General features: G+C 37.0%; 3 protein-coding genes across 6 annotated transcripts in view; 1 reads left to right on the forward strand and 2 right to left on the reverse strand.

The window, feature by feature from the left end:
- The first annotated feature begins 7 nt into the window (after window positions 1-7).
- On the forward strand, window positions 8-7,521 carry dmac2l (distal membrane arm assembly component 2 like). Its single transcript, XM_050061102.1, has 5 exons — window positions 8-79; window positions 210-306; window positions 2,290-2,498; window positions 5,203-5,374; window positions 5,501-7,521. The coding sequence occupies exons 2-5, from the start codon at window positions 212-214 to the stop codon at window positions 5,613-5,615; spliced, it is 591 nt and encodes a 196-aa protein (XP_049917059.1). The 5' UTR covers window positions 8-79; window positions 210-211; the 3' UTR covers window positions 5,616-7,521.
- cdkl1 (cyclin-dependent kinase-like 1 (CDC2-related kinase)) lies at window positions 6,154-21,929 on the reverse strand. Its single transcript, XM_050061101.1, has 10 exons — window positions 21,792-21,929; window positions 19,583-19,815; window positions 16,779-16,900; window positions 12,400-12,472; window positions 11,931-12,021; window positions 10,828-11,028; window positions 9,114-9,196; window positions 8,823-8,879; window positions 8,337-8,498; window positions 6,154-8,109 (listed from the first exon to the last, which is right to left on the reverse strand). Exons 2-10 carry the CDS (start codon window positions 19,748-19,750, stop codon window positions 8,008-8,010), a joined length of 1,059 nt encoding a protein of 352 aa, XP_049917058.1. The 5' UTR covers window positions 19,751-19,815; window positions 21,792-21,929; the 3' UTR covers window positions 6,154-8,007.
- A 2,358-nt stretch (window positions 21,930-24,287) lies between these two features.
- Window positions 24,288-26,434, reverse strand: part of map4k5 (mitogen-activated protein kinase kinase kinase kinase 5) — a 43,007-nt gene continuing 40,860 nt past the window's right edge. For all 4 annotated transcript variants that reach the window (XM_050061440.1, XM_050061439.1, XM_050061438.1 and 1 more), the window contains one exon: window positions 24,288-25,235. In XM_050061440.1, the coding sequence (XP_049917397.1) occupies window positions 25,148-25,235 (88 nt within the window). In that variant the 3' untranslated portion in view covers window positions 24,288-25,147. The remainder of the gene's footprint in view (window positions 25,236-26,434) is intronic.

Below are 26,434 nucleotides of genomic sequence, written 5' to 3' on the forward strand. Positions count from 1 at the left end.
TTTCCTTTACGTCACTGGGTCAAAGGGCACAGCGATGGACGCGTCTGAAACGTAAACAGTCGTGTGTGTTGGAGGGCAGGTGAGATTGTTTTATCGGATTCAGCTGTGTCGCAGTTTCAGTTGTTTGTTTAAGTGACTCAAACATTAGTTTAACAGCACTAATGTAACAACAGTGTAATAATTTACTTTATTTTCTATGTGTGTTTCAGATATGAGTCTGTTATCGAGGGCAGTGCAGTGTGCTGTGGGTCAGAGGGAGTGGAGCCGCAGACACTTCTGGGGCTGGCTCAATGCAGTCTTCAACAAGTGAGACATTATTCATGGATTCATGATAAAGCTACGTGTGTTAGCTAATGGCTACACAGCAATGCATGGACACACTGATTAATAATAATCAATAAAATGGCAAAGCACTTAACATACACCTCATATAACTCAAACACACTTAAATGAACCTAATTACCTCGTTGCATGTCTTCATATTTGTAAAGGTCACTGTTTACACTCAGTTGCCAGTTTATTAGGTACACCTAGCTAAAGCTAATGAAGTCTAATACATCAGTACAGCAATAAATCATACCTTCATTAAGATTATAAAGTCCAGTTATTGTTAAAACTGTTTTAAAAGAGATAAGGGAGATTTTATTGTCCCTCTATATTAATTTTAGTATTTTATTATTTATTATCCATCTATATTTATTGTTGTAGAGAACATGGAGCAACGAAATTGTTTCCCTGTTCCTGGTATAAAGTAAATTAATTGATAAATGAATGAGCAGAAGATGCAAACAAGAAGATAAAAACAGGTACACAACAAGATACAAGAGATATATATATATATATATAGTGCAATAATAGAAAAGTATAAATACAAGTAGTGTTAATAAAATAAAAGGTAGCATGATTAAATGTAAATGGTTGAAAATAAATTGCAATGATAGCCTTAAAGCATAAAGTGATATCACGATGCTTGAGTCACAATAAAATATAATTGTTATTTTAAATATGTTGCGATATGCTGACTATCGCAATAGAATATACAGAGTAATATTGTGCTTTATTATCTTTTGTCAACTGTAAATTATGTCCTCAAAGGAAAACTTTAACATCTGTTTTATCTAATAAGGTAAGGTTTTAAGTCTGTTCATCTCAGTTCAGCCTCGTTTTTTCACAGCAAAATGTAATAGTAATTGATTATATTAAAAGCATATACTGTAGGCTACCTAAAGTTTATTTTGTATTTGAAATATTAATAATTTCTATTAAAAAAATACTTGGCACTGTGTGACGACACGATATTGCCACACAAAAATATTGCAATATTATGCTGTATCGATTTTCCCCCACCCCTAGTGTTGACTCAACTGTGTTGTCATTAGGAGGCTGTTAAAGTGCACTGTGTTATACTGAATAGTGTTTCTAATATTTTGGTGCTTCTCTTCTTTTTCTTTTTCAGTGTGTATAGCTTGATCTAGAAGAAACTGTACCTAATTTCCCCTGTGATTTAGATAGTTATAACTTGAACTTGAAAATCAAGACCAGTTACCTTAATAGTGATATTTTGGGGATGATTTATAGGCAAAATGTTGCTAAATAACCATTAGTAATTAGAATGGTAGACAAACATACAGCAGAGAACATATTAATCATGTGACTCTGCCATATGGTCAGGAAATTGTACCACCGTACCACTGTTTGTTGCCTTTACAACCAGTAAAATGACGTTCTGGTAATATTGTGTTACTATAACCATAATCTGATATTAACATTACTGATATCTTGTTCAGCTCAGTGTTGATAAAATATATTATTGTCAGAAATGTACAGGTTTTTTGTGATCTAATCTCTCAAAGATATTAAGGCTGAAACTGACAGTTATTTCCATAATGTATTTCCTCTTTTTTATTGAACACATGAGTCTATAAAATGTCAAAATGCTGACAGTGCCTTTCACAAGTTGTCAGAGTCCAATGTTCCCTGTGGTTTTGTTTATTTAGTTTGACCAACAGTCCAAAAAATGTAACTATTCAGGTAAAAAAAAACAACAGGCAAATGCTCAATTTTTACAATATAATAACCAGCAAATATGGTATTTTACTTGATAATTAACCATATAAATGAACAGTAGCAGATTTGTTCAGGTTAAGAGATTTGTCCTGGTGGGTTAGGGTGACATTTGTCACGTTTGTAACCCCCTTGGCTCCTCTCCTCTGCCCTCTCAGCACACTCTGTCACATTTCATGACATCAGCCTGTTTGGTACATTGAGTGTTTGTTGGTGTTTACTCAGGGTGGACTATGAGAGGATAAAAGCCGTTGGTCCAGACAGAGCTGCAGCAGAGTGGCTGCTGAGATGCGGTGCCAAAGTGAGGTTTGAAGGTTTCGATCGCTGGCAACACGACTACAACGCGCTGCCAACTGGGGCTCTGGGCAGATACAAGATCCAGGCGATAGACGCTACTGAATCCTGCATCATGCACAGAGGGTTTGACCACCTGGGTCAGTGTTACAGTGTGGAGAATATTATGTTCTTGTCCTTGTGGATTGTCCCGCTCTCGTTTCCATTTCACTCCATATGGTCATGGATCGATTTAACAAGACTAAAACCAGAAACACAAACACAAAATTAAAGGACTAATGAAAAATTTACAGAAAACTTGACATTTCAGATAATAACATTTAGGGCTCTACTGAACAGTTCAAAGCTTTGAAGCTTCAGTCGTAGCATCGACATTCTAATTCCAAATCAATATTCAAATGCTGCGCAGCTTTTTAATTTTTTTTTCTTCAGCATTTCCATTTATTCTGTTTAAACCTGGCATTTCTACACAAGTGCAGATTTAAGATTAGGTTGCATTAATTTTATTGGCATTATACTATTTGTAGAATTGGATTCGCTGCATAGGATTGCCCAAAAAGTCAAAATTCATTGGAAAAAAAACCCATGTATTTTTGCAAAATTCACAACATGTTTTTAATCTAATGAAATATTCTGCTTTAATCCATATTCCTGATGTTTAGCTTTTCAAAAACAGCATTTTCACTGCAGTTAAAAAAAAAAAGTTTGCTCTCCGAGGCATGCACCTGTATTAGCAGGGTGGTCAAGCAGCAATCTAACAGCCCTGCAAATTACATTTATTCATTTAAGAAAGCTGATTTAACAAAAAGAAAAAAAAAAACAGACTAACTCATTTAATCCGATTAATCCAAAATGAAGATTTTGTTTAAACGGGGGCGATGGCGTCAGAAAATATGATGACAGACATTCAAAGCTGCATTCGAAAACCTTTATAGAAGCTTTGAATGTGAATAAATAAATTAGTAATTAAATTAAATAAATAACAACATTCAGTACAGCCCTACTAACCTTACAATATTAGATTTACATCAGCTTTAAGATGTCTTAGCTTTACTGTATTAGCCTCGGGTCCACTTATTCAGTTAAATGTAGCTTCTTTAGCTAGGCTTGTCTGCGTGTTTAGCTAAAACTTTAGTATCTAAACATGCTACCACTAAAAAAAAAAAAAAAAAATTTAAGTTAACCTAATATTATTCAATAATTGAGAGTCTGCTGTTTGACAACATTAATGTTTGAAATTTGAGGACTGGCCATTATATTTAGCAAATTAGCATGCTATTGTTAGCTCGTTAACATGCCAACGAAACTTATTAACATTTAGCATTTCGGTATAACATGCTAACATTAACGTGTCTGTGTAAGATGCTGACGTTTGCATGTCAGTATAAGATGCAAATGTTAGCATGTCAGTATAATATGCTAACGTTAGCATGTCAGTATAACATGCTAACATTAGCAGCACTCTATGTTACTCTTTAATTAAAAAATACAGCTAGCTGGGGCAAATTCAGACAGTTTTTATGGTTTCAAATGAAATATAATTTTGACGTTTTTTGATACTAGTACCGCTACAGTGGTGTCTGTTTTTCAATATGACACTGTAGCATACCCTACTGTTTTATTGATGCCTTACGTCAAGATTAATGAGAATATTTATCTACAAAATCCCATTTTCATTTCACAAAAGAAGCCAGACTTCTCAAATGTTAAATGTTATCTAAATATAAGCAACTGTTTACTCCAAAAATAGTAAAAAAAAAAATTGGCAAAATGTCGATTTGTATTAAGAATTATTAATCAAAGAATAAGGAAACAAGATTATCAATCTATTGTTAGCAATTTAACATGTCAGCATTTAGCGTGCATCAAGTTAGTAGGCTTGTAAAAAGACTTGTTAACATTTAGCATGTCAGTATAACATGCTAACGTTAACAGTACTTTATGTTAATCTTAATTTAAAAATACAGCTAGCTGGGGCAAATTCAGACATGAGTTTTATGGTTTATCATGGAGTACAATTTAATATTTTTTTCATACTAGTGTTGCCACAGTGGCATTACCTGAGTTTGGATATAACACCATAACACGTTTTAATGCCTTACTTTAAGATCTATGAGAGTGTTTATCTGCAAAATCCTTTTTTCATTTAACAAAAGAAGCCAAACGTCTGACTTGTTAAATGTTAACCTTAAAAATAGTCTTAAAATGGCAAAATGTTGATTTGAATTGAGAACTATTTGATTAATGAAACAAAGAATATCAGTTTGACCAGACATTTGACGCCAGCTTTTGATACTCAGTCAGCACCAAAAAGGTATTAAGTTTCGATACCCGGGCCTGTCAGTGTTGGATTAACAGGCGTAAGAGCCTGCTCAAATCAAAGATTAAAGCTATGTTCAGAAAGTGTAAATTTTGCATCAACTACGTTAACATGAGCTTGACCTCCACCGTTGACCTGAAAGTGATTCCCCTCTTTGTTAACAAGAAAGGAAAGGCGACGGTGAAAGTGCATCTCTCCCAGACTGATTATCCAAAAGTGACGCAAGTGGCCGGGATGTTTTACACTGAGCGGGCACACACAGTGCATCAGCTCTGACCTGGTTGGCTGCTGCACTCACACACACTTTGGTGCCAGAGTCCACACTGATTTATTTTGGTGTAAAGTCCTCTGTACGGGTGCCTTCTTTTTCTGAATTAACGAGATCAGTATCTCAGAAATATGAGAAAAGTTTTCATCTTGTTAATCCAAAAAACAAGAGCAGAATTTTGTTTCTCAAGTGTTAATCCTTGCCTATGTAAATTGAATCCACAAAGAGCGTGCTAATTTTGTGTTTGTTTTTCTAGATGGTTTGAAACATGTGGAGGAAATCAAGTTCAACAAGTGTATGTACATTGAGGACAGCTGCCTGGAGAGGCTGAGCTCTATAGAGAATCTACAGCAGAGTTTGTACATGATGGAGGTGGTGTCGTGTGGAAATGTGACCGATAAGGGCATCATCGCTCTGCACAAACTAAAGTAAGTGTTTGTTATCTAAAAAAAAGAAAAAAAAGTTGAATTAATGTTACAAACATTATTAAAATGTTAAATCATTTTTTCTGATTTAGTTTACTAATTATAAATTATAATATTAATTCCACACAGGAACCTGGAGTATCTTTTTCTCAGTGATCTTCCCGGGATCAAAGACAAAGAAACAACAGTAAACAGACTACAGACAGCGCTCCCACGTCTGGACCTAGCACTGGACCTGGAATGATATCAGAAAAAACGTCCTGTTTAGAAGAGACTGTTATCATTTTAAAATAAGGGCACCATTCTTAAGGTTTCCAAAGTAAAATAGCCAGTCTTGACACAGAACAGACTGAGGGGCTTATAGTGTGCAGCATGGAGATCCTTCAGCTAAAATGTTAAGTGTATTTTCATGTGAATCATTAAGTCGTGCAGAGAAAATATTCAGGTTGATGTGTCACCTTTCAGCTTGAAGTATAATCAAGCTTTAAAGGGACAGATCACCCTAAAATCAAAAATACATATTTAGTCTTACCTGTGGTGCTATTTATCGGTCTCGATTGTTCTGGTGTGAGTTGCCGAGTGTTGGAGATATCGGCCGTAGAGATGTCTGTCTTCTCTCCAATATAATGGAGCTAGATGGCACTCAGCTTGTGGTGCTCAAAGCACCATGAAAAAATATACAGTTAAAAAAACTCAACAGCAATGTCTCTTTCCAGAAATCACGACCCGGTTAATCAAGATAATCCACAGACCTTGTTATGAGCAGTTTCATGTAGGAAGTATTTTCTTTCTACAAGACTACACCCAACAACTACTCATGGATGAGAGACTCGAGCTCCTGACAGCATGAGGTGTAAACATCACAGGTGTCCTCTTCAACAGAGTTGTAAGGACCCTGACACACGAAGCTGACGGTCTGCTGTTGGTCAGTGTCCCACACTGTTGGCACTTGTCAGCTTTTTTCAGCTCATTCAGAATGTTGAATCGGGGTCAAAGCTGGCAGAGCCCATCGATGAGAAAAATCACTCTGATTGGTAGCTCAGCTCAGTGCACATTTAGAGGAATGGAAGTGAGGAAAGTAAACAACAGACTAAAGTAAAGAGGGCATGAGATTGAAACAAACTTGTTATATTAGGTAGGGGCTATTTTTTAGCCTTATGAGCTCTTTAACAGATATGGTTCATAATGGTTTGTGGGTTTTTTTGCTAGCACACAATAAATATCTTTTGTTCTTTCAATATCAGGGTGTGTTGTTAATGTGCTAACTAGCTAACTAGCATCTTGAATCAGTCCTATTGGTCTTCCGATTCCATTTTTGAATGACGAATACAGACTACACGCAGATGCAGAACGTATGTGCTAGTTGGTCGTTGGCCGTAGTCTTTACAATGTGTTCAAGTGGAGCCTTTTGGTCGAGGCACAGACAACTTGAGGAGACACAACAGTTCGCGCCACTAGCTCTGTGTTGGCTTGGCGTGTCTGGACATTAACGTTAGCTAGCCCAGGGGTGCTAGGTGAGCTAACAGTAGATGCACGCTTCCTTCTGCGCAGTAATACAGTTTACGGGATTATATTGAGTAACCTGGTCATGATTTCTGTAAAGAGACATTGCTGTTGAGTTTTTTTAATGTATTTTTTGGCGCTTTGAGCACCACAAGCTCAGTGCCATCTAGTTCCATTATATTGCAGAGAAGGCAGACATCTCTACGGCTGATATCTCCAACACTGTTCAACTCACACCAAAACTATCTAGACTGATAAATAACAGTACAGATAAGAGGAAAAATACGTATTTTTGATTTTGCGGTGAACTGTCCCTTTAAACAAAACAGCAATGAACAAAGTTAAAGCACTTTATATTGTTGACACTTTTTTGATAGATGGAACTATTCTGTAGTTTATTATATTCTCAACATTCAAAATATTACTCCATATGTGGGTACAAAGAGAAAAACCTTTTGAATAAATTCCCTTTAGATTAATTTGGCATGTGTACAATATCTGAGGACAGACAGATGGCTGTGAACATCCTTAGCACCAAAGTTCCACAGATAATGAGTACGATGTGTGTATTGTTACTGCTACATGCTACTAAATGTTGGTTAAAGGAATATCCACTCCTGACGTCAATAAATAGTTTCAGAAATGCTCATGAGTCGTGACAAAAAAAAAGTTTGTGTCCTACATTATAAGTTACTCGAGACATAAAACTCACTACCAAAAACATGTCAAACTTTTTTAAAGAGTCCATCGTTATATTATAAAAAATACATTTGGCAAACCAGGCAAGGCAGTACGTGGTAGTTTTACCTTCAGTCTACTCAGCGACTACGAGCAGAGCAGCACATCGCTCCTTGTCTTCACACGGCTACAAAATACAACAAAAACAGCTTGAAACGTAGGCAACATACGTAAAACCAACATGCGTCGAGTCCACATGTCGGGGGAATAGTGCATAGACTGACATCAGTATCAAGAGCCACCCGACACACCCCAAGTGATGAAACATAAACTTTAAAAAGTGGTTGAACCCTCTTGTTTAAAAAAACGGAGGTGTGACCAGATTGTGCTTTGTCTCCTGAGTCTTCAGAAAACGCTGCTCGCTGATGGTGTCGATGGTTTCATTCAGCTCGTGTTCAGATGTTCGGTAGGTGATAGTTGAACTTGCGCAGGTTGTTGTAGTACTTCTTATTGTCCAACGCTGGGAAGATGCTGCTGCTGGTCAGCTGCGGCAAATACTGCAAAGAGAAAACATACAAAAATATTTCAGGGATGATTTTCAGGCCAAGCAAAAAATGCACACATGCATGCATTATTTCTCCCAGGATTTCTCCCAAAGAAAACAACTTTTCTCGCAGATTTCACAGATGTTGGATGCAATATTTAAAACTGACATTAGCCCTCTATACAGCAGCATTTTGGTGTTTCAGGTCCAATCATTATTTTCCCGTAGAAGGCTACTGACCCCAGGAGGAAGGTGCTTGCGAGGTAAACGTGTCCTCTTGTTGCTGGAGCGGTCCTGCTCTCGAGAGGTGCTCTCGCTCTTCTCTCGCAGGCTGTCAAAGTACGGGTGTTGGAGCAGCTGCTCACACGTCAGACGCTCAGACGGGTCCATCCTCAGGCAACCCTAAACCATCAATAAAAGACAGTTGAGGTCAGGCACAGACGGCTTGTTGCCCCTGTGAGACCTAGATTCTCTTTGACCAGAAAGTCATAAAGATTTTAGTAAGTCAAGATGATGGAGTGTTTACTATGGTTATATGGGAACACACTGCACTTTGCACATGGTTTATGATTCGTTGTTCAGTTTCATAATTTTTTCTGAAATAAATGTATAACATGAAAATTAAACCCAATCTTTATTATACAAAGCTTGTAAATATCTAAAGTGTATTAAAACAGGCTGAAAAACATGAAACAGATCATAAGATCATCGTCATGACATCTTTACCTTCATGAGACTCAGAGCTTGATGTGACAGATTTGGATATTTCTGCTCCAAAGGTTCCTACAAAAAGACAGAATTTCTGTTTTGTAATTTTACTGCTTTGAATATGTCTGGCAAAGTCCAGATTTCACTTTCTCTCGTCTTTCCTCAGTTGACTTTTCTTTATTTAACCTTTGTGTGCTGCATTTAGGGCGGCTGAAAACCAAAAATATACAAAGAATCATCTGAGTACAACCAATATTGATTAAAAAAAGCAACAACATCCACTTTTGTGGGCACATCTGTGTGTCTCACCATCTCTTGTGGCTCTGGGATTGAAACTCCACAGAAGAACTGGTTGTTGCTGAAGACCTGCTGGTGTCGAGGGATCAGGTCGCCTGCAGAGGACAAGAATAATATTACTTACAGCATAATAGGTCTCAAATTACTTCTGTGATGGTGAAAAGATGTTTTTTTCCCCACGTATTTATATATAAAAATAAATATTAAAAACACATGGGTTCAGGTATCTAAAATACAAAAGCTCTCATTGGTGATTTAAACCTCTGAGACCCGCTGCGTTGCCGGCAATCTCGGCCGACCTTCCTGTCTCTCAGAGGTTATAGAAGGCTGGGTTTTAAAGCCAGATAATGATGCTTGAATAAGTAATAAGGTGAGGGGAAAAACAACATGGCCATTTTCACAGGGGTCCCTTGACCTCTCACCTCAAGATATCTGAATGAAAATGGGTTCTGTGGGTACCCACAAGTCTCCCCTTTACAAACATGTCCACTTTGTGCCAGTCCCATACAGTTTTGAGCACTAACTATACACATCTCGCATGCAGTATAAATGTTCTATTTTCCCCTATTGTATTTGAATATTTCTGCATACTTCTGCATACTGGGGTCCCTACAGTGTTGGGACTGCATAATTTGGAAAGCTGAGATTCTTGTGGATTCATTGAGCCCAACTGTATTCATGTGTGATGATGTTAGCCCCTAAACTAGCCATTTCATTGTAGTGAGAGCATTATTTTTTAAATCGGACATTACTGTATAAAATGACCTACAGTGACCTCTAGGATAATCACAGGCTCATGAAACAGCCACAAACTAGAGACCTCAGACATTCAGAGGATGGATGGTGCTCACAGGTATATTGACAATAACAGGGTGTCCCAACAGTTTCCAGAACAGAAATGCTCACCATCCAATCACCGAAAAATGCAATTGTTACAGAAAGTTTTTATTCCAAATCACAGCATTATATTTTGTTTGGTGTTGCTCAAGGTCTTGGTGTCTTTATGTGGTATTCTGGTGGGATATTTGACCATTTTGATCAATTTTAAGTGGTAAAACATGCTTAAATTTGGCACACAAACTGTGTCACAAATGGTATCAACCCTAAAATTGCTGCAACAACTTATTAGGTACAAATGAGCATGGGAATGCCTGCCATATACTTTGATCATAATGTTCTAAGCCCTATACACTCCTTTAAAATTTGAAAAGTACCTAACTAAAACAAAATGTTTATTACAGGTTTATGACTAGAAACAAATTAATCTTCAGGTTGCATGCTTTCAGGTGATATATACCATCTCTATGTGGCATGTACTGTTGACTTGCTTTCCCCCCAAAAGTTCCCCTGTCCCCCCTTGAAAAGACAAAAATGGGCCTCTGTGGGTCTCGGAGGATTAATGATATCCTGATAATCCTTGTAATTAATCCTAAAATTCACATATTTAATATATCTGTCACCATTTTCTACAGTATGTGATGCAGAATTTTATGCTTTGTGATTATGTTCATTGCATTAAAGTGAATTGTATATAACTTTATATAACAATAAAGCCCTGTTTCCTGTTTGTTTCAGAGCTTTGTGAAAATTTTGAATTTGCTTTTTCTGTTTAATCTTAATTACAAAAGACAGTTAATGTCCATGTTATTCATCCTCAGCCAAACACATCACAACTCCCTTCTACACAGTATTGTTTAACTCCTGCAGCAGCGGACTGATTTTTTACCCAGAGTCTTCCTGATCAGGTACAGTTGGTCCATGTCAGACTTCCCGGGCCACAGAGGGATCCCTGACAGCAGCTCGGCGAACACACAACCAATCGCCCACACGTCCACCGGGGGGCCGTACTGAGTGTCTCCCACCAGCAGCTCAGGGGCTCGGTACCAACGAGTCGCCACGTAGTCTGTGTAGTAATCACACGGACCAGCTGGTGATACAAAACACAGAAACACATGATGTGAGGTTTGTTTAGAATAAGCTATCAGGTCATCATGAAAGATGAAGGACTTTTTTTATGGATCACACAACCACTATGTTCACTTTTGTGTTGAAGAAACATCAAATATTTATGCTGGAGTTATTTAGTATTTGTCCAAAAGTTTGTAGATCCTGTCTATGACTCTAATAACCACAATCAAGGTTTCACATTACAGTTTTTCATCCCCTTCCTGTCCAGTAAAAACCATGTTTCTCCAGATTTGATTTTGAATATTTCTGATAAATTAAAAGATGGAGTGTTTGGTTATGTGTTCAGGAAAGTCTCCTACTTCTTACAGCTCAATAAACTCTTAAAGATACTCTCTTGGATCAGCTGGGAAACTCTGTCACAAAGCTGAAACTGAACTGTTTTTCTGACACAATGAAAAGTTTTTAGACTTGATAGAAAAATGTGGTTGTCACAGAACAGCAATGCAAATAAAATATGATGATGTTATAACAACCTAAAACATCTTTAGCAGGAACATGCAACATACACATTAATGCAGCAGTGATATTAATCCAAAAACATCATATAGAATAGTAAAGCAGTGAGGGGCAACATTTTACTGCACAGTGAGCAGTCATACTTTAAGGACATTTTGCAGTTCATACTTAGACACTTTTACTTAAGTAAGGTTTTTAATGCAGGACGTTTACTTGTAGTGTGGTTGTATTCGTACTTTTACTGAGAATCTGAATATGTCTTCCACCACTGCCTGAAACACAACAGCATTTAATGACTGAAGCCTTGAAATACTACAAAGCCAGCACCACTGAATGCAACACAAAGTGTCCACCAGGTGGCAGTGTCAAAGATGTAACAGCTGTTTATACAGACTTCAAACTTACTGAGAATCCTGGCGAACCCAAAGTCACACAGTTTGATGACTTGGTGTTTGGTGATGAGGATATTTTCTGGCTTGACGTCTCGATGGATGCACTGCAGGAGCAGAAACAAATTAAAATCACTATAAGCTCCATAACGTGTTCAGGTACTGTGTGGTGTGAGATGCGGAGAATAGAGAGGGGTCTGTGTGAGTATCAGTAGGAGGAGGGAGAGACAGTGCTGCTGTTAAATGGGGGCCCTTGTAGGTCTTGTTGTGTCTAGGTGATACATTAACTGCTGGTCGGCCAAGGGGAAGGAATTCTTGTTAAAAAAAAAAAAGAGCCATAAAGCAGAAGGCAGGGTGGGAGGAGACCGGAGGAATTCAAAAACAAGCTGAAGGGAAGCTTTGACGACTCAAACACACACTGTGTGTACGACATGAAGAGACAGGTGGGAGTAGGACTAGGAAAAGACAGAGTACGAGTCACTTACATTTTGTTTGTGACAGAAGTTGACCGCTTGAAGAGTCTGCCAGGTTATACTTTTTACAAGGTGCTCAGGAACTCTGTAAGACAAGAAGGAAACCAACATGTCAGGATGATTAGCTCATTAATCACTAAACTAATAATCCTACTCGACAACTGATGTGAGAAACTGTGACCGATGCTTACAGACATTTTGGAGACAGGAAATTGGTGACGCAGATGGTGAGGTGGAAGCCTGGTTTTAAATGTTGTCGAATGTTTTTTTTGGTGCACAACATTTTTGTTTCTTGTCTGTATGTACATTTTTAGTATGGATCCTACACATTGTTTTACAAATGAGACCCCTGGAGATGAAGGTCATAACACTTGGCTGAAAGCTCCAGGAAGCTCTATCCATGTTCATCGGGTCAGGTCGTGGAGGCATCAGGCCGAGCAAAGCACCCCAGACGTCCCTCTCCCCAGCAACGCATTCCAGCTCCTCCTGGGGGACCCCGAGGCGTTCCCAGGCCTGATAGGATATGTAGTCCCTCCAGTGTGTTCTGGGTCTGCCCCGGGGCCTCCTACCAGTGAGACATGCCCAGAACACCTCCAATGGGAGGCACCCAGGAGGCATCCTGATCAGATGCCCGAACCACCTCCATTCTACCCTCACTCGTAAACAAAACCCCAAGATACTTGAACCCTGACCAATCAGAGCAGACTGGGCTTTTCAGCTGAGGGGCTTAAAGAGACAGGCGCTAACATCACCTTTTGTTCGCCTCATGTACAGACAGTCATGCTCCCCAGAGGATTAACCTTAAAGAGGACCTATTTTTCTCATTTGCAGGTTCATGCTTGTATTTTGGGTTTCTACTAGAACATGTTTCCATGCTTTAGTTGTCAAAAAATACTTTATTTTCCTCATACCATACTGTCTGTGCAGGAACACCTGTATTCACCCTCTGTCTGATGAGGGATTTATACGTCTGCGTTGACACCGTACCCTACACTGTGGCCTGATGTGCACCTCCCTAGAATTTAAATACACGTGACACAGACATCCTGTTTATTTTTGTAAGCTGAAACCATTTCCCTCAGTGGAAACAAAGCTTTTATTTACTTTAATTTCACAGACAAGAAACAATATATTGTGATGACAATAAAGCCTCCATAAAAAACATTTTATGTCTTGCATGTAATTTATCCTGGCTTCATATGAGCAGAGGAAATCTCTGTTTGTTGCTAGGATAATTTATACAATGTAAAATGCCATAAGCTTGTGCTAATAACGTTAGCATGTTATATTTGTTTGGAAAACGTGTTTAGTATAAGACAGTTGTTTTGTCAGTGAACCTTGTGAGTTGTAATGGAGCTGAATTTTGTAACGTTACCTTTGTTAAATGTTGCTGTTGTCCCTGGCTTCATATGAGTAGAGGAAAAGTCTGCTAGCCGCTAGGCTAATTTATACAATGTAAAATGCCATAGGCTTGTGCTAAAAATATTAGCATGTTGTATTTGTGGGGAAAATGTGTCCAGATAAAGGCAAGTGTTTGTGAATGCTGCGAGTTATAGTGAAGCTGATTTGTGCACTTGTGTTGGAAATTGTCTCTATTAAGTCATGTTTAATGTGTGTTTAATGTGTGTTTTGGATCAACTAAAGTTTACAGCACTTCACAGAAACCCTACCGCTGACTAGCATTTTGGAGGTGTAACTGCAGAGTGACACAGACACCAAAAAATGAATCTAATAACAGAAGCATGAATGGATGGATAACTTTGTTTTTTAGATTATCTGAAAGCATCTTTTGTCTATTTTTTGCCATCATCTCTAGTTTTCGCCTGTCCAGCTCTGTCTTCGTCCCTGATCCCTCATACGGCTCTGCAGCGGACAGTGAGCTGTTTCCACTGTTCGTCTGGACGTCCAACACTGAGCCTTTGTTGGTTCAGAGACCATCATCCATCAGTGTTGCCGTGGAAATGGCTAAATCGAGCCTTGTGACTGGCAATTAATAACAGTCTCCGCCCCTTCTACCCCACTTTGTTTCCCCTTCTTTTGAACCCTCTGTGTCCAGGAGGCTACGGGCCAGCAGCAGAGGGAGACAACCAGACAGCCAAAACACTCCGTATAAAATGTGGCCCAGCCTAAAGAGTCCAGACAGCTCCACACCAGCAATGCATTCTGGGAGAGCATCACTGTAAACATTCCACAGTGGGCAGGTCAGCTTCCCGGGAGACGAGCGACACGCCCGTCACAGTGGGACAAAGCTGGGTGTACGGTGTGGTGTATATGTAATGTAGAGATAATAGAAAGTACACAGCACTCTGTTGAATCAAAAGCCGCCGTGCTCAGATTTACGCCGCAGTATCTCAGAGTGACAGAGTTATGTCAGTACAGTAAACTGAGCTGTGTGCTCCTTTCATATAACTCAGAAAAAACGATCCTCAATAAAGAAATATTTTCTTTTTATTGCATCACTAATACACGTTTCTAAAGCTTTATCGCTTTACACACACACACAGGGCTGAGGATAAATCTTTAAAGGATATTTTTTACATCAATATCAATTTATTTTAACCTTAAGATTTTTGGAAAAGTCATGCTTCAGTTTATGTATAAACGCTTGTGTTATATGCTGTTTATAGTTGGTTTCATTTTGTCTTTCTTTATTTCTATGTCTTGTTTTTTGGTGAATATTTGGACATTTTATTTGGAATAATTTTGGTTTTATGACTAAAAATGAAACCAAAACCAACATATTTTATACTGTGAGCAACATGTGTAAAATCATGTATATATTTGACACTTTCGAGACTTAAAATGTTCATTTTTGACCTTGAAAACAGAAGTTAAACAAAAAACAATGTCACCTCTATGTCCATCCAGTAGCTCTTCTGGAGCTGTTGACTGTATCACATGATCTTCAACAGATAACAGTCTTAAAGCCGACCGACATGGACAAGAAGTCCTGAAATTTTGAGTAAAAATTGACACATTTCTGTGAAAACTGCGCAAACTCCATCTGCTGAAGACGATCATGTGATTCAAAAACAGCCACTGAACTGACCTTGTGGTGAGATTTTATCAACCTCCATAAAAGGTAAAAAAAAGAACATGATTTAGTCACTTTGTTAGTTTTTGTCCACAAAGTATTTGGATCAGAATTTTGTATATTGCCTTGTTTATCTTGTCGTGATATGATTCCACTGAACAATCTGACACTGTGTCGCAAAGCACATACTGGGCACTACATCGAATCACCACAGGATCCATAACACAACATTATCACAATATTTAAGTCATGATACAATATTATTGCGATTTTCAATATGTTGCGATAACATATTTTGCAATATATTACCTTTTTTCAACTGTAAATTCTGTCCCCAAAGGAGAACTTTGTCAACATCTGTTTTATCTGATGACACAAAGTTTTCAGTTTGTTCATCTCGCTTCAGCCATTTTGTTTTTGCAGCAAAATGAATCCAGTGAACTGAAAGAGCAACGGATTGTATTATTCTAGTAGGGCACCTAAAGTTTGATTGGTATTTCTCATATTGATAATTTATATATATATATTTAAAAAATTGATACTTGGCACTGTGTGACGATACGATATTGTTACACAAAAATATCGCAATACTTAGCTGTATCAGTTTTTAACCCACCATTTTACAAACACAAATTGTAGTGTGTATCTTTTAAGACACCATGGTAACCCATGCCAATTTTAAAAATAGTTTGAAAACTATAATAAGTGAAATCTTACACTTATTACATGCTTACACTTGAACTGAAGAGTACAGAGCTGTTGATCTCTGTCTGTTATAAATGTTATTGTAAACCCCACTGCATTGTGGGATACTTATGCTGACGTTTCTCCAGGTACTCCAGCTTCCTCTCACAGTCCAAACACATGCAGGTTAACTGGTGACTATGGCGTGCTATCGTCCTTTAAAACTAAACTGAGAAGAGTCCTTTTAGGCTGCACCTTTCAGTAATGTGGCTTGCCGCTCTTGATAATTATTTTTATTTTTATTATTTTATTTTTATCTTATTCTTCTGTCTTTTTTATTAACTCAGGTGTCTGTTTTTTGGCAAACTGCTGGTCTTAATTTTTTTTTAAATTTAATTTAATTCTTACTATTTTTTCATGGTTTTAATGTCTTATTTATTCTTCGTGGATGGTTCTTAATCTTAATTATTTTAATTTATATTCCTACTTCTTCACGTTTATGCATCTGTTTTAACCGTGTTTATGTCTGTCTCAAGTTTTGTCTTTACACTGTGCACATAGTGTTTATGGCTACAGCTTCTGTGGCAGCTCACACACTGTGCAGCACAAATTAAATGTTCTGTATAAATAAGGTTTTGCTTGCTTTCAGTGAAGAGTCTGGAGACACACCTACCCTCTGGGATGGCGGTCCAGCTCGTTGAGGACCGTGTGGTCGCAGTACTCGAACACCAGGTGAAGCTTCCGTTTACGCCGAAACACCTCGATCAGGTTCACCAGGTTGGCGTGTTTCAGTTGCTGCAGAGATATAAAACACAGAAGACAAATACAGCTCAATAAAACCAGTAAACCAGTAGAGTAAACTGTTGAGAGAAGTGCACCAGCTGTGGTTTGCTTTTATCAAACAGACTAAACTGTTAACAGATGGTCATAAACATGCTGTTGCCCCTGACAACCCGTCCTCGTCCTGTCCTATTTATGAGCTCCTGATGTCCAGCAGCCTCACACACCCACCCACAGCATGACTAATTAAACCTCTGACAATTATAGCGGAGCAGCTTTGATAATTAGGACGCAACAAAACACAAGCAGGTTTCAGCTTCAACAAAACAAAACTTACAAAACAGAATAGCCTTTATATTTTTTATATTTGTCCAGGAAGGAGACTAAGAGGTAAATGCTGTTGAAGTTTTTGTCGTTTATTTCCACATTGATAAAGTCTCTGTTGCCAGGCAACACTAATCACTTAATGGTTTAGGTTTAATTGATTAAATTAATGTCTAAAGTAAAATCAGACTTTGATTAAGTGAACAGTGCTGCACACTTTGTACTTAAGCCTTTTAATTTCTCATTTCCTGTTATTAAAATAATTTTCACAGTCATTTCACATCCTGATTTAAGTACTGCCGTCAGCCTCGACCCTGCAGGGTTTTTCCTCTGTTTGATTACAGTGCTCTAAACTTCTTTTGAACGCTGCTCTTTTCTCTGTGCAGCAGCTACAAAAACGCTTCCCCTCTGTCTGCAGAATTAACTGCATGCTGTCCCTCCTGCTGGCCGCTCGGCTCAGCGGAGACACTAAAAACAGGATTTGCATCTTTAGAAGGTCAAATCAGACTTTAGATTAAAGTGTTGCATCACAGGGTTGCTTTTTTTTGACTGTGCAGGATTTTATTTTATGTCCAGGATAGAATTTAAAGTAATAGGGAAGAAAAAAATAATAGACCAAACTCTGATCACTAGTTTATTTATATATACTTTCTACCATCCACCAACCATATTATGGTGAGATGGGAGTCAACTATATTTCACAAGTAAAGCTGTAGCTTCTTTGATGAAGAAAGACATAATGTGAGTCAGTATAATACCAAATTTGTTGATATTTATTTATTTTTCATGAATTTGAAGTATCATTACAAATGGGTACAGAGGCCAGGAAAAGACAAAAAAGTGAAAATGCTTTTCATAAGACAAAATTTGGATTTACTAAGTCAAAACTGTGAGCTAAAAAGTAAAACGTTTTCATTATTAATGTCATCTTTTGATATACTCTCATAATCTTGATTCAGTAAATCAAAATCCTTAAATTATTATTTTGATGTCCTCTCTCATAATTTCAACTTAAAAATACAATAATAACAACATAAACATTTGACTCATTATATCCTAAATTTGATTCTTTTTTATATATTTTATCGAAGTTTTTGGACATTTTCTCTCTTGAAATTGACTCATAAACCAAAAATATAACATACTCTATCATAACCTTTTATGTACCATCTCAAACTTTTCACTTGCTTTGTCAAATCTGTGAGATAAAAATCTTTTTAGAGTTTTAATCTCATACTTGTGATTTACTCTCATAATCTTGCTTTGGCAATTTATTTATTTTTTTTTACTTTTTCCTCTTATAATTGTGACTTAAGTCAAATTTTGACTATTAAATCATTATTTTGATGTACTATCTCATAATTTTAAGTTAAAAATGCAATAATAACACAGATGTTTGACTCCCTATCTCCTAATTTTGACTTACATTTTCTCTCATAATTTTGATTTAATAAGCCATATTTGACATATTGTCTTCTAGGTTTGATGTGATATCTCAGACTTTTGATTTTTTTTAAATAAAAATCTAAAAACTTGACTTAAATTAAGAGATAAAAAGTCAAAATTTTGAGTTACTGAGTTACTCTCATAATCTTGATTTGGTAAATAAAAGTTGTTTTATTTTTTCCACATATAATTGTGACTTAAGTCATTTTGATTTTGACTTACTAAATCATTATTTTTGACGTACCACCTCACAATTTTAACTCGGCAACACATGAATGTTGGACACATTTTACTCATTATCTCCTAATCTTGATTTAGAGAATCAACTTTTTCACTCTTTAATCTCATTTTTGACATTTTCTCTCATAATTTTGATTTAGTAAGCCAAAATTTGACATACTGTATTCTAGAGTTGATGTAACTTTTGACTTGCTGAGTCCAGTTTTCAACATACAAATCTAAAAATTGACTAAAATAAGGAGCTAAAAAAGTCAAAATGATAAGTTTTTAATGACTTACTTTTCATTTACTCTATTTTCCTCTAATAATTGTAACTTAAGTCAAACTTTTGATGTACAATCTCACAATGTCAACTCAATAAAACATTAATAATGTACACATTTGACTCATTATCTCCTAGGTTTGACAAATTCACTGTGTATCATCACTTTTGACATTAATAAGCCATATTTGATAAACTGTCTTCTAGGTTTGATGTGATATCTCATACTTTGGACTTACTGAGTCAAATTTTATAATTGTGAGATATCATTAGAATTTGTATTTAATCCTGACTAAACTTTTCCAGGCAGCACTGGGCCTCCATACACAGATAAATCTGTAACTGTTGTTACATCAGTTTAACATCAGCTGGGGAGTTTCTGAGAGCAGAAACAGAAGGTATGAAGGACATTAACGTGCCGTCACCTTGAGCATCCTGATCTCCCTCAGTGCAATCTTCTTGATGATGGGATCGTCCTCTGACTCCACAAACTTCTTGATGGCGACGATCTGCCCCGTGTCTCTGTTCCTGCACTTGAAGACGACGCCATAGGAGCCCTCTCCGATCTTTCCTATCTTCTCGTACTTCTCCATCGTCAGGCTACAGACATCCAAAGGTGACAACTCTTTACCAGGACGGTCCGAGGAGGTGGAGCTGTCTGAGAGGAGACACAGGAAGGGTTCAGAGAAGAAGAGTGAGGCTCATTTGACCAAATTCCGCCAAATTTCGACTTATTTTGATGTACCATCTCATAACTTTAGCTTAAAAATACAATAATAATACAAACCTTTGACTCCCTACCTTCTAATTTTGACTTAGTGCATCAAAACTTTAATTTTTATCTAATTTTTTGACATTTTCTCTTGTACTTTTGACTTAATAAAACAAAATTTGACACTGTCTCATAACTTTTTTTGTACTTTCTCAGACTTTTGACCTGCTGAGTCAAATTTGTGAAACAAAAATCTAAAATTTGACTTGAATTAAGAGATAAAAAGTCAGAATTATGAGTTTTTAATCTCATACTTTTGTATTTGCTCTCATAATCTTGATTCAGTAAATCTAAATTTTTACTTCTTTTTTTTTTTTTAATTTTGACTCATCAAATCATTATTTTGACGTATCATCTCACATTTTCAACTCAATAAAACATTAATAATGTACACATTAGACTCATTATCACCTCATTTTGACTTAGAATATCAAATTTCTCTCATAATTTTGATTTAATAAGCTAAAACTGTATATACTGCCTCATAAGTTTTTATGTACTATCTCAGAGTTTGACTTGCTGAGATAAAAATCTAAAATTTGATTTTACAAAAGATGGAATAACTTCATATTAAGGATCAAAGCTAAGTCAAATCTTAATGCTTACTGGACAAGCTACAATAATGCTTTTATAAAAAGACATTACCAGTGTCCAGTGTACCAGTGTCTCCAGGACTGTGTCCATGCGGGGACAGATCACAAAATATGTCAAGGGATGAATTCTCAGTTGTTATGGCTGGAGTCACTACAGTGACTGGAATAAAAGTCAGGTACTGAAAGTGAACGAACCCCCTGAAATAAAAGAATGGGTCGACTGTATGATAAAAACTGCCTCTTATGAATCCATGCTGCCTGGGATGACTAACGGTGCTCAAGGACCAATCTGGGGGGATTTTTGGAATTATTTTGCATGGTCCGGGTGAATTTTGTTTTGCCTTGCCCTGCCTATTTTATTTTATTTTTTATTCCTTTTAAAAAAATAAATACTATCACTATTTATTTATTTTATTGTGTTTATTTATTAAAATTTAAATTCATTATTTTGATTGTTTTTAGGTGGACTGGGACTGGTGCTGTGCCCCCTCATGTACGGATTTTTTATTTTTATCTTTTATTTTTATTTTTTTAACGTCTCATTTAACGTGTGACAACCTAACCAAAATCAAGAAAACATTTAATTATATGAATAAAATTATGCTTTTATAAAATACTGAATGCATGTTAGTTTTTTCATGTTTTGACATCAGATTTTATTTTTACTTCTGCATCAACTATGGTGAAAAACAGCTGACTGCAGAGAAACACGTCATGCATAATTATTAAAATACACTGAAAAGCATATTTAAGAATGTACATTTAATCTAGACAATACTAAACTCTATGCAGGCTCAGATTGTGTTCAACCTGTTGGTCATGATGTTAAGAAAAACCTCTCCAACTGCCTCCAAAGGACAGATTTAATTGCTTGGAGGCAACATTACACCTGTCTCCCAACAGTTAGATTGCGTAACCAAACATTTGCAATGCAAAGTATATTAGGTCATTTCCCAGAGGGGGGATCCAGAGCGAAAACAGATAACACACAGAGTGAACAGACAGAGGGAATACAATCAAAGTGCTGCACTGATCTGCACATTATATTACAGTTACATGTATGAACAGCTCAGGCTGCTGCAGCTTTATGACTGTTGGTGTGAAGGCTGCATGTGAAGGTTGCATGCTGCACTAAAATTCTTGAGGTGGAGAAAAGTTGCCTCGTGACACCAGCTGATCATCTAAGTAGAGGCATTTTGATATTTCTAGGCGCAATATCTCAGTAGAAACGCTTCCTGTTTGTCAGAAAATGTAAATATAAAAACTTACTTTAGTTTGAGTTGAAAGTGCTCGCAGGTGTTGGTCAGCTAGAGAGTCACACTCAGTGAGGAGCTGCTGCTGCTTCTTCCTCTTCTTCTTCCTCCAAACACAACCAGGTGGGCGATCACAACTCATCTGTCCCTGCAGACACCAGCAGCGTCACGTTTATAAGTCACTGTCATAGAGTAAACCTGGACATCCGGCCGGGCCCTTCAAAATAAATTACAGCATAAACACCATTTAGTAGTTACATGTTCTGTGGAAAAATAACAGATAATGGAATTGACCCACTAACAACAGGCCTCCTAAAAATAAATATATAATACAATAAATACATACAAATACACAGACAAGTAAAAATAAATGAATAAATAAATAAAAATCAAAATTAAAGTAAAAAATAATTACATTCAGTACACAAATACATAAAATATATATGAAAATAAAAATATATATAAAAACAGTCCTGCATTCAAGATTTTCTTTGAGTAAAAATACAAAAATATTACAATCAAAATATACTTAAAGTACCAAAAGTAAAAGTACACATTATGACAGGCCTGTGTCAGAATAATACAATTATTAGATAATAATTAGTATTGCAATAATGTTTTCATTACTGCAGTGTTGTAGATGGTATATATGGAGCATCTTTTTAAATTTGTTTCTTTATTTATTTTATACATTTACTTTGCTTTTCAGCACACAGTACCACTGATATCGTAAAGAAAAAAATAAATAAATAAAATTCACACACAAAAATACAACAGACAATAATAACCAAGGGACGATTGATATTTGAAATTGATATTTATTTTGGACATGTAAAAATAAAACAAAAAAGACACGAACATACAAATAAGCCAAAATATGTTTAATTTACAACATAGTTCAGAAGCTTTAAATTTACAAAACTAGGGTACAGTGTTAAACCACTTTATGCTTAAATTAAGATTAACACAGAATTTGGGCTGCACAATATGTTTTTTTTTTTGTTTTTTTAAATATCATCACAATGTCAATTTTCTTAGATTAGCTCAGCTTAGTTTAGGTTAAGTTAACTTAGTTTAGTTTCCTTTAGTTTAGTTTAGTTTATCTTAGTTTAGTATAGATTATTTAATCTTACATTATCTTATTTTAGCTTGGTTTATCTTAGTTTAGCTTCATTTAGTTTAGCTTATCTTAAATTAGCTTATCTTAGTTTAAGTTAGCTTAGTTTAGTTTAGTTTAGCTTAATTTAACTTAGCTTAGTTTAGCTTAGTTTAGTCATTTACTGGTAGATAATAATAAATAGACAATAAATAAACATAAAGTTAATTATTTAAGTAACATAAAAAACAAAAGGTAAACACAAAAACAAAACAGGACAGAAAACATGTAGGCTAAAGCCTTAGCTTATTACACCTACCCTTTAGCATTCATTGTTTTTGTCTGCTCCCTTTAAATCACGAGTACAGTTTTTGAAATATGTAACATCATTGCCTGTTGTATATTTTCCTCTTTTTGTGCAGTCCTTCACAGAATACAGATGTAAAGACTAACTCAAAGGAAAAGGGGTAATGAAAGAAGAAATAAAAGTACAGACTTGTATAAATAATATAACCTTCTGATCATCTATCAGAGAGCAAAACTGGTAGTATTAATTTGGTTAATTAATAATTAATTAATTGGTCTTTACAATTTAGGATAGCTGGGGGGCGTTGTTATAAAGTCAAAGCACAAAGGGGAGAAGTTGAGCACATTCTCATATTACATCTTATTTTGAAGGTGACATCATCTCACTTCCGGTATCATCCACCGACTCCACTTGACACATTTCTCCCCTTTCCTCTCCAGTTCCCATAGGAACAGCTGACTGACTCCACCTCCACAGGGAAAAAAGGAAAAGAGGCTCCTGTGGGTTTTTATGTTGATTTGTAGATTTTCACACCTGACAGTCAGAGTCACAGATCAGTTTAAAAATAAAGAGGCAGGTAAACAAGTGGGAAAACATCCACACAGATAAACAGCCCAGTCTGATCTCACTGATGCTCCTGTCCTTTGAAAACCTGAATCTGAATCACTTTTATTTGTAGTAAATTAGTTTTATCATTCTAGGATTAATTTCTTGCTCTTTAGAGTCGTGGTTTTTTTGGTGATGATCAGAGCATCCAAATCTGACATCATTCCACAAGAGGAAAATTTAACTCTGACGTGTTTTCCTGTCGCAGTGAGACTAATTAGTGCGGGTGGGAGAAGACACAAGAAGTGACAGACTAAACAGGAAAATAATGGAAACTAATACTCACCCGTATTCCCCCGTTCCTCCCATCAGAGACTCATCATCAGCGAAGAGTAACTCATCATCCGCTCTGTTACATCACACCAGTCTCACAAAACAACACAAAAATAAACCCCAGTCCGTTTGTCATCTTGTTAACAACAGCTTTTTTTTTTATTACAAAAAAAAAAACAGCATACATTAAACATTTTGCGAAGGGGAATGCAAAGATGTTAACAAAAACCTAGCATCGTCCCTCATTTTGTCATTTTATTTTAAATAAAAAAATGTACAAAAGTGCTTACATGGTGCAAATAATGAGAAGTAAAAGGTCTATAAAAGAGGAAGGTAAAGAGGAAAAACAATGTACATTATATCCAACTTCTAAAAACGCAGCAGAGCAGGAGAGAAGCGACTATATTACATTAGCAGTAAAAATAACCCAAAGCTGCTCAGGAGCTGTTCACTAGGTAGTTAATCCTCACACAGCAGGACCGCTCTGTCACTGTCTGCTAACACGGTCTGTAAATCAAACATACCCTATCACTTATCAGAAGGTTAATAAATATTGCTTAAATAACCCACAATGCTCGTGGGTTTCTGTTTAAACTGAGCTATTAGTTTGACTACAGAGTTGGTAAAATCTCCTCTCAAGCCGACTAGCGTTTGCCTCTGGCGGTGATTATGAGCGACATGTTACAGACGATAATAACACAATAAATCTCCCACTGTTTCGCTAATACAATCACAAATTCTTGTGAATCTTAATGGCACTTTTGTCAATAATACCTCTAGATAACTTGTAACTCAGTCCACAGTACAGAAGAGTGAGAAAATGCTAAGTAACAATGTTCATCTGAGCTTTTATTGTTTCTCCACTGTCTGCTCGTCGACAGTTTGTGATGAGCGGAGCTACAGTAAACTGATGTAAGGCTACTCATGAATCCACGCTGATGAGGCTCCTCTTATCACTGACCTGTCCGTCCTGTGATCAGTAACAAAAGCTCCCAATAACTGTTTTAAACCAGACGCTTCCCTGCACAGGTGAGAGTCTGGAGTTTTCTCCCAAACAGAGGCATTTGACCGCTTTTCTCCGAGGAGAGGCTCAGTAACTGTTCTCGTGACCTGCTAAGATGTAGAGGTTGCTCAGGGCTGTGGGGTTGTCTGTGGGTCGGCTCTCCAAAACCACCACCCTGCAAAAGAAGAAGACAACACGGTTAGAGCATCACGCAGAAATACAGGAGGATGCTGCTTATGGTACCTGGAGAACGTTAAACCGAAGCTGTAATAAAAAAGTTTCATGTCAATCTGGCAACTTTAAAACTGAAATCCTGCTCTTATTTCTATTTTGCAAATCTGCAAGTGGTGCTTTTTGTGGTTTGGTATTGGACGGTGGTCGCATGTGGCTGCAAGTCACTCATCGGTATGTAGAAATTGACTCACCAGTCTGTAAACTGGCTGATGTATTTAAATGTAAACATCAGTTAACATCTAGGAAAAAGTGGAGAAAAATGAGCACCAGCTAAACTCGCATCCTGCAACCCATTGTCCAGACGTTGGAAAATAAATGGTAAATGATAAATGGACTCACACACTGATGGAACAGCCACTGGGAGCAATTTGGGGTTCAGTATCTGGGCCAAGGATACTTTGACATGTGGACTGGAGGAGCCGGGGATCGAACCACCAATATTTTGATTAGTGGTTGGAAGTGAAATCAAAACAACTTGTCTATTTCTACATGAAGTAATCTTTTAACATTTATTTGCTGTCTTACTGAGCGTTAGGTGAGATGATTGATACCACTCATGTCTGTGTGGTGGAAGTAAAGTCGGTGCTATTTTTTTGGTTAGCTAACTTTGTATGTAAAGGAATGGAAAACAATGGCATTGAAAATTGAGAAAATGTTGGAAAACACTGAGGTTAATGTATCAGAGCTAAAAACTGCTGCTAATGCATTAATGACAAAACTCAAAGCATCATGTTAGTGGTATTGATACACTCGGGGGGAGAGTGCACTACCAGTTTATAATAAACGGCACATTTAGCGTCCTGATGTATCCGTCACAGTCAGATCAGGACATCAGTAGGTGCATCTTCAGATGCCATGTGGTGGTGACAGGTGAGCAGGGAAGCTACAGTCCATACTGTCCGTTCCATCAGATGAAATTACAGAGGCATGGAGAGACACTCAAACCAGGCTGGCAGTGCCCAGGCGGCGGTGAATAAAACATGGGGGGCTAGGCAGAGAGAGGCCTCGCTCCGGTGCCACAGGCAGGGCGGCTTCATCAGGAGCACTGGGAGAGCCTCCCTCACTGAGCAGGCTCTCTGTAAGCTATTGTGTGTGTGTGTGTGTGGAGCTAAATCAAACCCTGCTGTGTCTGCAGCTGAA

The sequence above is a fragment of the Epinephelus moara genome, chromosome 14 (genome assembly GCF_006386435.1).
Source record: "Epinephelus moara isolate mb chromosome 14, YSFRI_EMoa_1.0, whole genome shotgun sequence".
In the NCBI taxonomy this organism is placed as follows: domain Eukaryota; kingdom Metazoa; phylum Chordata; class Actinopteri; order Perciformes; family Serranidae; genus Epinephelus; species Epinephelus moara.